This window comes from Mobula birostris, chromosome 16 (assembly GCF_030028105.1).
Source record: "Mobula birostris isolate sMobBir1 chromosome 16, sMobBir1.hap1, whole genome shotgun sequence".
Lineage (NCBI taxonomy): Eukaryota > Metazoa > Chordata > Chondrichthyes > Myliobatiformes > Myliobatidae > Mobula > Mobula birostris.
Window position 1 is genome coordinate 24,379,933 of NC_092385.1, and position 17,905 is coordinate 24,397,837.

The window sequence follows — 17,905 nt, forward strand, 5'->3', positions numbered from 1 at the left end:
CCCCCCAACCCAACAACCCACCACCCCCCATCTACACCTGCTACCTGGGTAAAAATATTTCCTCATCTTCCTTCTAAACTTTATAGCAACACAGACCGTCTTGCTCAGAGAATTACTCAGATCTACTTGCTTTACTTGGACCCATCATAACTTTTATGCTCTTCAATTAAGTTTTCCCTCTTCTATATTAATATTTTTTTAAAGTATAAAAGTTGGAAGAATGGGAAAAGGCTCATGAGGAATTTAAGACAATTTATATTGTCTTTCCTGATGGTTATAATTTTCCATATCCTCATAAGGATTTCACCTAAACGCTAAAAAGACAGAGTACATGGCGTTTAACTGCGAGGAAGGTACTCTCAAGACCGTAAAGAATGATACCATTAAGAAAGTCTTTGACTAAAGGTACCTTGGGTCAAGAATGATGAGTTTGGAGAGGGACATAAAGATACGGAAGGCGCTGGCATGGAGGACATGAAGGAAATCTGGAAGTTTTTTAAAAAGAGGATTTTCATAGCAGTCATAGAGTCCATTCTCACGTATGGATGCGAGACGTGGACACTCGCCAAGACAATGCGAAAGTCTCTAGATGGTTGCTATACACGAATGCTCTGGATGGCTTCTTGGTGTGAGTTGGCAACAGCACATGACGAACGTCGAGCTCTATAACAACCTACCGATGCTCACCACTAAAATCGAGGTGAGAAGACTGCAACTAGTGGGGCACAGTCTACGCCACCCCGAGCTACCTGCCAGCCTAGTCATCATATGGGAGCCCAAGCACGGGAGGATGAACCCTGAGCACCCTCCCAAGACTATGGTCAACACGCTCCTAGAAGACAGCGGTGTGGCTAATGTAGATGAACTGAACACACTGATGAGGGAGAGGGAGAAGTGGAGAGTCCGTCATCGTGCCCGACGCTGGCCCCCTAGGCCTGAGTCAACGTAGTAGTAGCAGTTATCCTCATAACTTTCCCTTTCCAATGCAATCCCATCCTTCCTGAAATGTGGTGACCAGAACTGAACAGAGTACTCAAGCTGTGGTTATATTGTGCTAGCCTGAGCAGCTTAGTGCTTCTTTGGTCAAGGGCTGATCTGGTCAGTCTTTAAATGCATGAAAGGGTTATAGAAGATGTGTTTTCATTCATGGAGTAGAATGAAATGAGGAACCATGTCACTTTACATTCAGAGCAAACTCATGATTAAATTCCCTACTCAGTGGATAAAGTCTGGAGATTATCTTATAGTATGGTGATAAATACTACCGGTATAGTTAAGATGAAGCCAGGAACAGACTGAAAAGTAAAAGTATAAAAAAGAGAAGAAGAATGGGAAAAGGCTCATGAGGAACTTAAGCTCCAGCATGAAGCAGGTGGTCTCGGCCGTCACAGTCCACTCTAAGTAATTCTATTAACTCTGGATGTCGTCACTCAGGGGCATTGTTTGCAGCAATGAGGTCACCTTCTACATACACACCGGTAACACCCAGCTGTCCAACAACTCCCTGGACCCCAAGGCAAGCTCTGTTTTGTCAAACGACATTCCCAGCCCCATCATCAATGAGTCATTGCTTCCTCCAAATGAGCAATAGGAAGATTCAAACCATTACTTCCTTTCTCTGACAAACTCAGCTCACTGACTCAGTGCTCCTCCTAGGTCGTTCACCAGAGCTTGAACTAGTTATTATTAGAATTCTGGGCTGAGTTATAGGTAATCAGTGAAAAGTTCCGCCTTTTCTCACACCTTCAGTTTGTTTTCTTTCTTTCCTTCCACCAAAAGAAAGCTTTAGCCACGCTCACGAGGAAGTCTGCAGTCGCTGGAAATCCAAAGCGACACACAAAAAGGTGCTGGAGGAACTCAGCAGGTCAGGCAGCATCTGCGGAAAAGAGTAAACAGTTGATGTTCTGGGCTGAGACCCTTCTTCAGGACTGAGTAGGGAGGGGGCAGATGCCAGAATAAATAGGTGGTGGGAGGGGAAGGAGAAGGAGATTAGCTGGAAGGTGATAGGTGAAGCCAAGTGAGGAAGTGGGGGGGGAACTCAGGGACTGGAGAAGAAAGAATCTTTTTGGAGAGGAGAGTGGACATTAGGAGAAAGGCGAGGAAGAAGGGACCCGGGGGGGGGGGGGGAGTAATAGGGTAAGTGCAAAGAAGTGAAAGGTCAGAGTGGGGAATGGGGGGGGGGCGGCATTTGTTCACCTCAAGGAGAAATATTGCTCAGAGCTATAATTGCTCTGAACCAATCGATCAAGCATCATCCATAAATTGTTATATTGCTACTTTAATACTGGTTTTATGGCTGTCATGCATCTGAGTTGTGCTTTTGTACTGCTGGACGTTGCTTGTACTGGCTGGTTATCTGATTTTATTTATTGTTTATTTATTTTATTTGTTGTTTTATAGCATTGAGTATGAGAGTTGCAAACTCATTTTCGCTGTATTGGTGCATGACAAATTGTACTATGCAATGACAATAAAGATATTTCCATTTCAATTTCAAATCAATATTCACGTTATCAGGTTGGAGGGTACCCAGACAGAATATAAGGTGATGCTCCTCCACCCTGTGGGTGCCCTCATCTTGGCACAAGAGGCGGCCATGGATCCACACATTGGAATGGGAATGGGAATCGGAATTAAAATATTTGGCCACCGGGAAGTCTCGATTGGTGCAGAGGGGCTCGACGAGGCAGTCCCCCAATTTACTACGGGTCACACCAGTGGAGGAGGCCGTATGGGGAGCACCGGACTCAACAGGTGACCCCAGCAGATGTGCAGGTGAAGTGTTGCCTCACCTAGAAAGACCATTTGGGGCCCTGAATGGAGGTGAGGGAGATGGTGTATGGGCAGGTGTAGCACTTAGGCTGCTTGCTGGGATAAATGCCTGGAGGGAGATTAGTGAGGAGGGACGAATTGACAAGGGAATCTCAGGGGGAGTGACCTCTGCAGAAAACAGAGGAGCGGGGGAGGTAAGATACGTTCAGTGTTAAGATAACCACACTGTTGTCACTTTAGACTTTATTTGATATGTGGCTGCCTAACTGCTTGCTGGCACTGCTTGATGACCAGTGCGGCCGGATAGTTTTCCCATTAAAGAGCCCGCAACCAACCCTGTTCAAAAGATATCAATCCAAATGAAAATCCCTTGGCTGTCCAATGGGAGGCTAAATTGCTGCCTGAAAGTTACCCTCAAAGTGTTGTTCTGATGATGAAAAGAGAACACAATTAAATTCAAACTTAATTAGAGACTACTAGAAATGCTGCAATCTCAAGGCACAACGGCAAAAGATGCCAAATCTTTTCAACAGATGTTGTGGTTGCAGTCTGCTGGGAATTATTTGATGAAAATTTACTTCACATCAAAATATGACTTTTACAGCACTTCAAGGGTCTGAAAATATACAACATAAAACACTGCTTTGGCCTGGTTGGTACACCATGAGAGAGATGCTTGCAAATGTTATACCTGTCAGATTCTCTCTTTCACTCATCAATGGATATCAACAGCTTACACTGTGATACACACACACAGATTGCTGGGCATTTGTTGAAGGGAAATTCAAAAATATTGAAGCTAAATGTTTATGTTATTTTACAGTATAGAGCTTCTTTTAAACAGCTCACAATGACTAGTACGATCTAAGACAAAAGCATTGTAATTTTATTGTTCTGTAACACAGCAGAAGTCTGAAACCAAAACACTGGCATAATTTCCGTCAGGTGTGAGGTTTGGTTTTCCATGGTTCAGTAAGACTCGCTGAAATCTTGTATAATCCCTTCAGATTATTATGCCTTTACAATGACACAAGCACAGATTTGTTTTCTTTATGTGCAACGAGAGACAAGAGATTGTGAACAAAGGAAAAGGAGAGGTGCGTCGTATTTTGTTCATATTAGTGTTAGATGAAGTCTTAACAACAGCACTGTACACGACTTTAGCAGCAAGCATACAGCACACATACCTGCAGTAGTAGAAACAGCAGAAAGAAATGGAAACAAACACCAAATCTGCAATCGGACAGATTTAAACAGCACCAAGAAGGAAGAATCTGAAAGGAATGCCTCTTAGAATAATAAATCTCAAATGCTGCATTTTGCATTAAACCACATGAATCCTTTTAAATCAATGTATATGTTGCCCAATCAAATCTCCTGAAAGGGTGACCTGTTTAATACAGTCTTTTGTAATGCATAGTTAATTGTAAATATGGTGAATTAGAAACAGTTCCAAATAAGCCTGTTAATTAATAAGTTAAACCAAACACAAACAAATGATGCAACTTGTGTGGTAAGAGAATGGAAAAGAAAAATCTATGGTGGTGATTTTGAATCCTGTCCACTTGGGTAAACTTAAAATTGTGTGGGAGTCAAACCTGCTGAAATCCCCACCTTTTTTGTACTGAATGGAGAATGTCCTGAGGGAATTACAGGATCCCCCTCTGTATGTCCTCAGGACCCAATGTGCTACGTCACTCAGTGGCTCTATTGGAGAATCGGCCATGGAATTCCTTCATGTAGCACCAGCATGAAAAAGAATTAGTGTCAAAAGGGACCCAAACATTTAAAACAAAAAGGAGGGAGAAAAACGTAGAGTGCTCTTTAGAACAGTCCAGCACAGGTCTGGAAAGGCCTAAACTTTTCTTCTGAGCTGAGCCTTTCTTCATCCACCCCATCACCAACTGTGAGAATTTCCTTGGAAAAATTGGTAGCACATGATTGCCTAGGACTGCTCCTTTCATTTTTGTTGGTGGATTCCTGAATGATGCTCCCCACTCATCATTCCTGACAGATTTGGGTGAGTAATATAATGCAGACAAGTCAGAAACTTAAGATCTCCTGGGCCTAATGCTGTTTGAGTTCAAACCCTCCATCCTAATTTCTGCTTTGTTAAAATCATGGCTTATACAACACTCTTGTAATTAAATCTTTGGCACATGGTTTTGGACTACTTGAGCAGTTAGTTCAAATCATTTAGTTTAAGTTGGAAGAAATTTAAATCAAAGACTATGGGATTTGGATGACATAATTAAAGGAGATATTCAGGCTTTTAGCAGGCCAAAATGAGTAATGTTTCTGAACATAATGTGTGTCTTCATATGGATAAAGTTTTCAGCACTTGTTTCTGCACTTTACTGCATGACTGTTGGACTAACCTCCTGGCCTTCAACAAATTTATGGGATTATAGTCAGCAAAGTATTTTCAGACTGTTACTATATTTAACACTGTTATGTAAGGAAATATTGCTGCATAATCACTTCTAGTAACTCTCAATAACTGATGGTATGAGTATATTAGATAAAATTTTTAAATCCACTTGTTCATATTACAGCTATCTCGACATTCAGTACTATTATCTCCTCAATATTAATCACCGTTTCCAAACATGGGCCTCTGTATCTTCCTCTGCAACTAAATGTTTGACTTTCTCAAAGGTTAACCAATGTGGATTAGTAATAACATCTCCTCCTTAGGGAGGAACAACACAGGCACACCTCAAGGATCTATGCTTAGCCTACTGCTCTACTCACCCTCCATACTCATGACTATGTGCCTAAGCACAATGCAAACAGCATCTATAAATTTGCAGATGACACTGCTATTGCTGATAAAATCTCAAATGGCAATAAGGAGGTCTACATGTGTGAGATAGATTGGCTGGTTGAGGGGTGACGCAACAACCTCGGGCTCAACATCAACATCAACATCATGGCTTTTTAGAACAGCTTGTTGTTGAGCCCACTAGGGGATCGGCTGTACTGGATTGGGTATTGTGTAATGAACCGGAGGTGATTAGAGAGATTGAGGTGAAGGAACCCTTAGGAGGCAGTGATCGTAACATGATTGAGTTCACTGTGAAATTAGAAAAAGAGAAGCCGAAATCTGATGTGTCGATGTTTCAGTGGAGTAAAGGAAATTACAGTGGCATGAGAGAGGAACTGGCCAAAGTTGACTGGAAAGAGACACTGGCAGGAAAGACGGCAGAGCAGCAGTGGCTGGAGTTTATGCGAAAAATGAGGAATGTGCAAGACAGGTATATTCCAAAAAAGAAGAAATTTTCGAGTGGAAAAAGGATGCAACCGTGGTTGACAAGAGAAGTCAAAGCCAAAGTTAAAGCAAAGGAGAGGGCATACAAGGAAGCAAAAATTAGTGGGAAGACAGAGGATTGGGAAGTTTTTAAAACCTTACAAAAGGAAACCAAGAAGTTCATTAAGAGAGAAAAGATTAACTATGAAAGGAAACTAGCAAATAATATCAAAGTGGATACTAAAAGCTTTTTCAAGTATATAAAGAGTAAAAGACAGGTGAGAGTAGATATAGGACCGATAGAAAATGATACTGGAGAAATTGTAATGGGAGATGAGGAGATGGCAGAGGAACTGAACAAGTATTTTGCATCAGTCTTCACTGAGGAAGACAGCAGGATACCGGACACTCAAGGGTGGCAGGGAAGAGAAGTGTGCGCAGTCACAATTACGACAGAGAAAGTACTCAGGAAGCTGAATAGGCTAAAGGTCGATAAATCTCCTGGACCAGATGGAATGCACCCTCGTGTTCTGAAGGAAGTAGCTGTGGAGATTGCGGAGGCACTAGCGATGATCTTTCAAAAGTCGATAGATTCTGGCATGGTTCCGGAGGACTGGAAGATTGCAAATGTCACTCCGCTATTTAAGAAGGGGGCAAGGAAGCAAAAAGGAAATTATAGACCTGTTAGCTTGACGTCGGTGGTTGGGAAGTTGTTGGAGTCGATTGTCAAGGATGAGGTTACAGAGTACCTGGAGGCATATGACAAGATAGGCAGAACTCAGCATGGATTCCTTAAAGGAAAATCCTGCCTGAAAAACCTATTACAATTTTTTGAGGAAATTACCAGTAGGCTAGACAAGGGAGATGCAGTGGATGTTGTATATTTGGATTTTCAGAAGGCCTTTGACAAGGTGCCACACATGAGGCTACTTAACAAGATAAGAGCCCATGGAATTACAGGAAAGTTACATACGTGGATAGAGCGTTGGTTGATTGGCAGGAAACAGAGAGTGGGAATAAAGGGATCCTACTCTGGTTGGCTGCCGGTTACCAGTGGTGTTCCACAGGGATCAGTGTTGGGGCCGCTTCTTTTTACATTGTACATCAACGATCTGGATTATGGAATAGATGGCTTTGTGGCTAAGTTTGCTGACGATACGAAGATAGATGGAGGGGCCGGTAGTGCTGAGGAAATGGAGAGTCTGCAGAGAGACTTGGATAGATTGGAAGAATGGGCAGAGAAGTGGCAAATGAAGTACAATGTTGGAAAGTGTATGGTTATGCACTTTGGCAGAAAAAATAAACGGGCAGACTATTATTTAAATGGGGAAAGAATTCAAAGTTCTGAGATGCAACGGGACTTGGGAGTCCTCGTACAGGATTCCCTTAAAGTTAACCTCCAGGTTGAGTCAGTAGTGAAGAAGGCGAATGCAATGTTGGCATTCATTTCTAGAGGAATAGAGTATAGGAGCAGGGATGAAATGTTGAGGCTCTATAAGGCGCTGGTGAAACCTCACTTGGAGTACTGTGGCAGTTTTGGTCTCCTTATTTAAGAAAGGATGTGCTGACGTTGGAGAGGGTACAGAGAAGGTTCACGAGAATGATTCCGGGAATGAGAGGGTTAACATATGAGGAACGTTTGTCCGCTCTTGGACTGTATTCCTTGGAGTTCAGAAGAATGAGGGGGGACCTATTAGAAACATTTCGAATGTTAAAAGGCATGGACAGAGTGGATGTGGCAAAGTTGTTTCCCATGATGGGGGAGTCTAGTACGAGAGGGCATGACTTCAGGATTGAAGGGCGCCCTTTCAGAACAGAAATGCGAAGAAATTTTTTTAGCCAGAGGGTGGTGAATCTATGGAATTTGTTGCCACGGGCAGCAGTGGAGGCCAAGTCATTGGGTGTATTTAAGGCAGAGATTGATAGGTATCTGAGTAGCCAGGGCATCAAAGGTTATGGTGAGAAGGCGGGGCAGTGGGACTAAATAGGATAAAATGGATCAGCTCATGATAAAATGGCAGAGCAGACTCGATGGGCCGAATGGCCTACTTCTGTTCCTTTGTCTTATGGTCTAACAAGACCAAAGAATTGACTGTGGGTCCAGGAAGAGGAAGTTAAGGAAGAACTACCAGTCCTCATTGAGGGGTCAACGGTGGAAGGAGTAAGGAGCTTCAAGTTTCTGGGTGTTAACATCTCAAAGGCTCTATGCTGGACTCATTACATCGATGCAATCCTGACCAAGACATACCAGTGGCTCGACTTCATTCGGAGTTTGAGGAGATTAGCTTTGTCACCAAAGACCCTTGCAAATTTCTGTTGATAATATGGTGCAGAGCATTCTGGTTGGCTGCATCTCCGCCTGGTATGGATCCTCCTATGCACAGGATCACACAAATCTGCAACAGGTTATAGACTTAGCCAGATCCATCATGGGCACAACCTTCCCCAACATCAAGGATATCTTCAACAGATGGTACCTCAAAGTTCAAAGTTCCAGGTAATCTTATTATCAAAGTACATGTAGGTCACCATATATCACCCTGACATTCATTTTCTTGTGAGCATACTCAGTGAATCCACAACAAAATAATACCCATGAAAGACCACACCAACTTGGGCATTTAACCCAATGTGTGAAAGACAACCAACTGCAAATACAAAAAGAAATAATAAATAAGCAATAAATATCAATAACATGATATAACGACTCCTTGAAAGTCAGTCCACAGGTTTTGGGAACATTTCAATGATGGGGCAAGTGAGGTTAAGTGAAATTATCCCCTTTGGTTCAAGATAGTTGAGGGGTATTAACCATTTCCTGAACCTGGTGGTGTAAGTCCTGAGGCTCCTGTACCTTCTTCCAGATGGCAGCAGCAAGAAGAGAGCATCTCCTGGGTGGTGAAGGTCACAGATGATGGATGCTCTGCTTTCCTGCGACAATGTTTCATGTAATGAATGGTAGGGAGGCCTTTACTGGGCCATATCCACTACTTTTTGTATGATTTTGCCCTTCAAGGGCATTGGTGTTTCCATACCAGGCTGTGTTGCAGGCAGTCACTATATTCTCCACTACACATCTACAGAAGTTTGTCAAGGTTTTAGATGTCATGTTGAATCTTCGCAAACTCCTATGGAAGTAGAGGCACTGCTGCATTTTCTTCGTAATCGCACTTATGTGTCAGGCCCAGGACTGGTCTTCTGAAATAATAACACTGAGGAATCTAAAGTTGCTAACCCTCTCCACCTCTGATCTTCTGATGAGGACAGGTTCATGGACCTCTGGTTTCCTTCTCCTGAAGTCAATAATCAGCTCCTTGGTCTTGCTGATATTGAGTGAGAATTTGTTGTTATTGCACCACTCAGCCGGATTTTCAATCTCCCTCAAATATGCTGATTCATCATCACCTTTCATTCACCCAACGGCAGTGGTGTCATTGCCAAACTTGAATACAACATTGGAACATATCGGTGTAGTTATAAAGAAAGCAAGACAGCGGCTATACTTCATTAGGAATTTAAAGAGATTTGGCATGCCAACAAATACACTCAAAAACTTCTATAGATGTACTGTGGAGAGTATTCTGACAGACTGCATCACTGTCTGGTATGGGGGGTGGGGGGGCTACTGCGCAGGACTGAAAGAAGCTGCAGAAGGTTGAAAATCCAGTCAGCTCCATCTTGGGTACTAGCTTACAAAGTACCCAGGACATCTTCAGGGAGTGGTGGCTCAGAAAGGAAGTGTCCATTATTAAGGACCTCCAGCACCCAGGGCATGCCCATTTCTCACTATTACCATCAGGTAGGAGGTACAGAAGCCTGAAGGCACACACTCAGCGATTCAGGAACAGCTTCTTCCCCTCTGCCATCCGACTCCTAAATGGGACATTGAAGCTTTGGACACTACCTCACTTTTTAAAAAATATACAGTATCTCTGACGTTGCATATTTTTTAATTTATTCAATATATGTACACTGTAATTGATTTATTTATTATTTTTTTCTCTATATATTATGTATTGCATTGAACTGCTGCTGCTATGTTAATAAATTTCACGTCACATGCCGGTGATAATATTTCAGGTATGTTCTCAGTATAACTGCAAGAAAACACATTAAATTTTCTACTAAATCTTTTAATGATAAAGGCTTTCTAACTCCCTGCTATATTGTGTATGTTTTCAGTGACTTTGACCAATCTCCTACCATTTAAAAAAATATTCAGTATTTCTACTACTCTTGCCAAAATGCATAACCCCACCAGTACATTATTTGTTTGTGTTTACCCACTCATGCAACTTGGATTTCCATCCCCAGAGTCTGCCATTTTACATTGCAACATAATTGCTGTGCTCTGAGTATTTGGTGAAGCTTATGGTCCACCTCAGAATTTTCACTGGCCTTCCTCCTCACCTTTTAATGAATCTCAAAAGCTACAACTGAGAGGTGGCTTTTTGGCTCTTTCAATACTAAAACTGAGCAATTGAAATTGAACATTACATTGACAATTACCTTATTTTTTTTCTTTCTATTATTGGCCCATTAGCCATCCAGAATCAGAATCAGATTTATTATCACTGGCATGTGTTGTGAAATTTGTTAACTTAGCAGCAGCAGTTCAATGCAATGCATAACATAGAAGAAGAAAAATAATAATAATAATAATAATAAGTAAATCAATTATACTATATGTACATTGAATAGACTAAAAATTGTGCAAAAAAAAAAAACCAGAAATAGTATAAATTAAAAAGCAAGGTAGTGTTTGGACAGAGAAAAGAGACTGAAGCCAGTGCCATGATCCCCAATCTCCTTATTGGCTGAAGAGTCTATGGAGGCACCTTACATGAAAGAAATTCAAAATACACTCCACAAAATGAACCCAAGGTCTGGCATTGTTGGAGGCCAACCAGAAGGCAGGTCTATAGTGGTGATGCCTCAAACCATATTGATTTCCAGGGACAGGAAATAACAGCATTTCTGGGCAAGTACAAGACTTCAGGAGTCAGAATATTTTCAGCTCCAACCTCAGGTACTCAAGTTTCTTGTTCGTCTTCTAGTATTTTGAAGTGAAGGTGCAGGAGGACAAAGACTTTGTGCCAGTCGAATAAATTTGGATAAGTTTGTTTTCACTGGATCTCACATTTCTTTAAAGACTGCAATACTCCTTGTCAGTGAAATGAAGTGCCGATTTATGGTAGGGGCCTTGCACATGGGGGAACGTTGGAAAAGTTATGGCAGAGAAAGGGCAGCCAGGTGCAGATTGGCCCATATAATTTGCAGACTGGATATTTTATTTACTTGATTTTATTTGCAGATACAGCAGGGTAACAGGCCCTTCTGGTCAAACGAGCATTCATGGCCCAGTTACACCATGTGACTAATTAGCCTGCCAACATGTGCATCTTTGGGATGTGGAAGGAAACCAGAGCACTCACAAGAAGACCACGCTCTCATGGGGAGAACATAAAAACTCCTTCCGGACAGTGATGGAATTGAACCTGGATGAAGGAGGAGTTTGCTCACATACAAGAAAGTTTTCTTTGGTTTAAACAAAAAGGAATGCTAGAAACATTCAACAGCTGGTGAGCACTTACGGAGAAGATAGACAATGTGTGTTTGGGCTAAAGATTCTTCTTTAAAACCATCTGCTAAAGGATATAATTCAACTGGAGTGACAAGTAGGCAACAGAAGCAGCAGCAAATGTTCCAAAACTGTGGGTGAAGAAGGAATATTTATATACTGAGTCATACAGAGAGGGAGAAAATTAATGCACGGGGATTTTACTAAACTGGTGCACGAAGAGAGAATTGTTAAGTTTAGGTGTCAATGCCAAATTGCTGATAAGAAAGACAACTCACTTCTCCCTTATCTACAAAGATATTCTTCTGGTAAAAGCATAACAAATTTTTCTTCATAGTTATATTAAGAAGCTTGGCATGTAGCATCTTCTTTCCAAGTAGAAATGAGAGCAGTTTTAACATTTGACCATTGAGGAAGTTTTTAACGCTGCCAATTTCACAAAAGTTGCAGCATAGACACCACACAAGGTGTCTTCACAGTTACAGCACTTGCTGCAATGCTCTACAAACCTGAAGGGCATTCCTACCAAAGAATGTAAAGCCATATGTGAAGAAAATGCATTTCCAAAATTATTATATTAATTAAATGGCATGTTTGCCCTTGTTTCCGGCTTCTTCCACATTTCCTTCCAGTCCTGATGAAGGGTCTTGGCTCAAACCGTCCACTGTTTATTCCTTTCCATAGATGCTTCCTGACCTGCTGAGTTCCTCCAGCATTTTTTGTGTTACCCTGGATTTCCCAGTATCTGCAGAATCTCCTGTTTATGTTTGTCCTTGATGGATTATCTTCACAGATCTTTGCATGCTAAAAGGAAGTATTTGATTAGGGACAATAAGTGAACCTGAGGCAGATAAATTACAGGGGAAAGTTGGAATGATTTTTCTTCAGCACAAGAGTTTCTTTTGGTTAAAAAGAAAGGAGTACCGTATCTGGAAAAGTTGAGCCCAATCGACAGGATACCTGATACCTACCAAAGAGAGATGCATACCCTGTCACAGGATCTCACTGTGATATACAGTATGTGCAACTACATTCAAAGATTCAAAGTACATTTACTATCAATGTATGTATGCAGCATACAACTCTTGAGTTTGGTCTTCCCACGAAACAAAGAAAACATCAAACTCCCAACGTGCAATAAAAAACAAGTCATGAAAATAGCAAACAAAACAGCAAAAAAAACTCAGAATATAAAACACCAAAACACAAAATCATCAAAAGAGTCCAGGCATATTCAGTTCAGTTCAATCTAGCACTGTGTTGTTCCTTATGTGCAGACTGCAGTGGCAATCTGCCCCGATCAAAATCACACAAAATAGCTACAAAAAAAAGAGTAACCAGAAACCAGAAACACATCATTAGATTAGATTAGATTAGATTATGAGGACATGCAGTCCTCTTTTATTGTCATTTAGTAATGCATGCTTTAAGAAATGATACAATATTCCTCTGGTGCAATATCACAGAAACACAGGACAGACCAAGACTGAAAAACTGACAAAAACCACATAATTATAACATATAGTTACAACAGTGCAACTAATACCGTAACTTGATGAAGAACAGGCCATGGGCACGGTAAAAAAAGTTCAAAGTCTCTTGAAAGTCCCACATCTCACGCAGACAGGAGAAGGAAGAAAACTCTCCCTGCCATGCCCGACCACAGTCCAACTCTGAGTCGTCCGAAAACTTCGAGCCTCCGACCAGCCCTCCGACACAGAGCACTGAGCACCATCTCTGCCGAGCGCTTTGACCCCAGCCCCGGTCACCAGCAGCAGGCAAAGCCGAGGATTTGAGGCCTTCCCTCTGGAGATTCTCGATCGCACAGTAGCAGCGAACCAGGCATTTCAGAAGTTTCTCCAGATGTTCCTCCATGCTTCTCACGGCTGTCTCCATCAAATCAGAATTGTGCACAGTACCCTACATCACGTGAACCACAGAGTCCAAACCACAAACCGCTTTGATTAAACCTTTCCCAAGATCAAGGACTCTGGCACCATTGAGCAAGAGGGAGACAGACAGACTGACAGGGAGGGAGATCATTCAAAACCAGGCACCTACCTCCTGGAGCAGCAAGCGAGAGGGGGAGAGAGAGAGAGAGCAAGGCCAGTCACACGCAGGGAGACAGTGCTGAACACCACACCCACATTCCGTTCTCGTCCTCATTGATTTCAATCTTCCTCAACACTTCAGACAGTGAGAAATGGAGTTGTTCATGGGTTCGCAACCCATTCCCAGGCTTCTTGGCCTTCAGGCTGCACTCTTCGCTGAAAAGCTCACCGAAACCACTCAGAGTCAGCAAAGCAACAGATTGGTCAATCGGCCCGAAAACACGCCACCAAAACATAGATCACAGGCTCCAACAGCAGCAGAACTACATTTGAAAGAAAAGAAAGATGTAAAAGAAGTAGTTTCGTAAACCACCTGAAGGATGTCGCCCTTGATCTCATTATTCACAGTTGCCATCTCCTTCCACATAAAATCCAAGCAGAAATATTTCCTGGCACTGCTTAACACCTTCTAATAGATCAAGTCACAACCCTAAAACACTTTACTCATTTTCAAGCACTAGTTATTCTTTAACTCAAGTCAAAGTACAGAATTTGATTTCATGAAGGGTTATTGGCCCAATGTGTTAGAAGATCCATTTACCAAAGCACAATAGCAACAGTCACCTCAAAATCTCTGTGGCAACAATGTAAGTAGATCATTGTCAACAGTGTGATCATTAAGACAGACATAGGTCCTTTCATGTACTGGTAATAGCATCTACATTTTCTAGCTACTGCACTTGTTGTGGCACCAATCGCATGGTTCAAAGCCAATTCTAATTTAGTGAGAACAGTCCAGAATCCACATTAAAAAAAAAGCAGTAATGACACACTTTCCATTAATTGAGCCAACAGCATTATTCCACTATTACAAACCAGTCATCTTCTGTCAGACTACTTTTCACAATTTCATAATGGCAGACATTCCACCCTGCAAAAACTAATTTCAGGGAGGTAGCACCATCAATTTGTGGGAGAATTCCAGGAGAGGTGGGATGTCTGCAGTAGAGTAGCTCCTTAGCAGCTGGCCAGCTAGTTTAAATAACGTTAGCTATGCTAATGAATGAATGACACCTGTTAAGCTCACCTCAACATGTCTTTTACAGACTTAACCCACCACGGGCAATAGAAAAGTCAGTGTTTCAAACAGTGCAGCGAGCAACACTGTCATTATTTTGACCCCTATTAGGCAGGGGTACACTTTAGTGTAGGCTGGGGTGACGTACGTTTTATTTTTTTTGGAACACTCTGCCATGGAGTGCTCTCGTTCTCTCTCTCTCTCTCTCTCTCTCGTGGTTGCTCGCGCACTCTCAAGCGCTCTCGCTTGCTTTCTCTCTCACTCGTTCTCCCTCTCTCGCTTTCCCTCGCGCTCTCGCTTGCTTTCTCTCTTGCGTGCACACTCTCTTGTGGTCACTCTCGCGCTCTCTCTCGCTTTTTTCTGGCTCGCTCTCAAAAAAATTGATTTCCGTGATATTGTATATAATTTGCGGGCATCAGGGAGCCACTATTAATATGCGCGAGACTCCCAGAAGTTCCGGGAGAGGTGGGATGTCTGTAATGGAGCTGAAAGAACACAAAGAATTTTTGAATTAAGGCTTTCTTTCTAGTTCAGTTTCTAACAAATATTAACTACTTGCATGATAAATAAATATAAAATGATATCCAGTTCAGGGTCTCAGGAAATTAACCACTTACATCATTTAGCACTAATGTGGCATTTTATAGAAGTGCCAGTCTCACTCGTCTTGAAAGTATTTAATAGGATTATAATTTGACAAATTTGTCAGGCACTTATCCTTGCAAGTGGAACAAGTGCTGCACCTGCCCCTGCACTTCCTCCCTCCTCTTCACTCAGGCCCCAAACAGTCCCTCCGGCTGAGGCAACACTTCATCTGCGAATCTGCTGGGGTTGTCCATTGTGTCTAGTGCACCCGAGGCAGCCTCCTCTACGCTGGTGAGACCCCTTATAAATTTGAGGCTTCATCGAGGATCTGCCACAAGTGTGACTTCCCAGTGGCCAAACACCTTAATTCCGATTCCCATTCCTGCTCTGACGTTGTCGATCCATGATCTCCTCCTGTGCCAAGATGACGCCATCCACAGGGTGGAAGAGCACCACCCTTATGTTCCGTCTGGGTATCCTCCAGCCTGATGGTATGAATATCGATTTCTCGTTCTGGTGAAGAAAGGTCCCCACCCTTTCTCTATTCCCTACTCTGACCTTTTACTTCTTTTCCCCTGCCTGTTACTTCTCACTGGATCGCTTCCCCCTTCCCTTTCTCCTAATGTCCACTCTCCTCTCCCTCGAGATTCTTTCTTCTCCAGCCCTTGACCTTCTCCACCTTCCTGGCTTCACCTATCACCTTCCAGCCAGCCTCATTCCCCTCCCCTCTCCTTTTAGTTCAGCATCTCCCCCCTTCCTTCTCAGTCCTGGAGAAGGCTTTTGGCCCGAAACGTTGACTGTTTACTCTTTTTCCATAGATGCTGCCTGACTTGCATTTTGTGTGTGTTGCTTTGGATTTCCAGCATCTGCAGAATTTCTTAAGTTTATAATTTGTCAACAGCATGTACAGTACACATAAATTGTCACAGATAGTGCAGAAATAGACCCTTCAGTACAGCAAGTCCATGCTGACTATCTAATCCTAGTCCAAGATTAATTCTATTTTCATTCTCTGGGGAGTTATTCACTCCCTCCCAGATTTTACCAACACCTACACACTAGTGGCAATGTATGGTGGCCAATTAAACTTCCAACCCATGTGTCTTTGCCATGTGGGAGGAAACCCATGCAGTCACAGACAGAAAGAAAATAAAAACTACTGATTCAAGCCAATGTCGCACATTGAAATTATCTTTTTTCTCTTCAAAATGCCAACTCAGATATTAAACCAAGGTCTGGTCCATCTGTTCCATAGCTCAAATATTTATTTTATTTTATTTAGAGATACAGAGTGGAAATTTCTCTTCCAGCTCAACAAGGCACACTACCCAGCAACCCACCCATTTTAATCCTGGCCTAATCACGGGACAATTTACAATGACCAGTTAACCGGTACATGTCTGGAACGTGGGAGCAGACCGGAGCACCCGGAGGAAGCCCATGCAGTCATGATTAGAACATACTAACTTCTTACAAACAGCGCCAGAATTGACTTCAATGCCCCAAGCTGCAATAGCATCACGCTAACTGCTACATGCACCATAAGGTTATAGACTCATAATGGGTGTTTGAAGTTCAAGTTTCATTGTCGTTCAAGCATACACGAGTACCCATGAATACAGCCAAACGAAACAGCGTTACTTCGGGGTCAAGGTACAAAACACAGTACCAACAGTTATACGTAGCACAAGGCACGTATAAGAGAGCAAGCACGTAAGATATTGGTAAAATGCAGTCACACAAAAAAATATAGTCCAAGAACCTTAGTGCATGAAAGTTGCAACAGTTTGCAATCAAATACAATATGGCTTCGCTTCTGACAAGCAAACACCTGTGGGACAGCAACAACTCCAGCTTAGATGCCATATCACAATGCCCCCGGCACGCTGGCTCCAATGCCTCTCTCCTGGGCAGCTGCAAACAGGCAACTCTGCGGCTTGGGGCCCAGTCCTCACTACATCCGAGGCCATGCGGCTCCCCCCACTGTCTGCCAAATATATCAGTTCACCGGACTTGCAGCGTTTCACATTAACAATGTCCGACAGGATCTTATGATCACAAATAGAGTGACTAAGATGGCCACTCACTGTTAGACTGCACACCACCTTCACACACCAACACCTCAGATGCCTCTCTGACCCAGACAGCCCCTTCAGCTTCTCTGCCAATGAGCAACTCGCTGAGGGTGTAGACCTGCAGTGTTATCAGAACTTAATGTTCTGCAGGGTCTTGCGATCATTAAAAAAATACTTAAAAGACAATAGCACCTTTGCTTAGCACCATAGAAGCCACCGTGTCCGATCTCGCTGCCATCTTACTGGAGCGTCCATCTTATCAGACTCAGGATTCTGTGGCTTTTGTGTAGGGTAACATCTTGACAACATTCACTCCTGCCCTTTACCCAGGATACTCAAGTTGAAATTCCAAAACCCATTATTAAATGCTCTTTCTTAGTGCTGAAGGATCTTTCTTTCTGAAAGAAAGATGACAATATTTGTTTGCAACCAATGTAATTGATATTAATTAACTGTGTAGATGAGACTTTGAAATATTTCATTGGATGTGGTAAAGATTTGCTGTTATTATAC

At 42.5% G+C, this 17,905-nt stretch overlaps 1 protein-coding gene across 3 annotated transcripts in view; it reads right to left on the reverse strand.

Moving 5' to 3' along the window:
* Positions 1 to 17,905, reverse strand: part of arhgef3 (Rho guanine nucleotide exchange factor (GEF) 3) — a 263,389-nt gene that overhangs the window by 159,195 nt on the left and 86,289 nt on the right. The window contains exon 1 of one of the 3 annotated variants that reach the window (XM_072280418.1): positions 13,665 to 13,977. The exons of the other annotated variants lie outside the window; for them this stretch is intronic. Within the exon in view, the coding sequence (XP_072136519.1) occupies positions 13,665 to 13,769 (105 nt within the window). The 5' untranslated portion in view covers positions 13,770 to 13,977. Of the gene's footprint in view, positions 1 to 13,664; positions 13,978 to 17,905 lie in introns of those variants that run through there. 3 annotated transcript variants of the gene reach the window in all.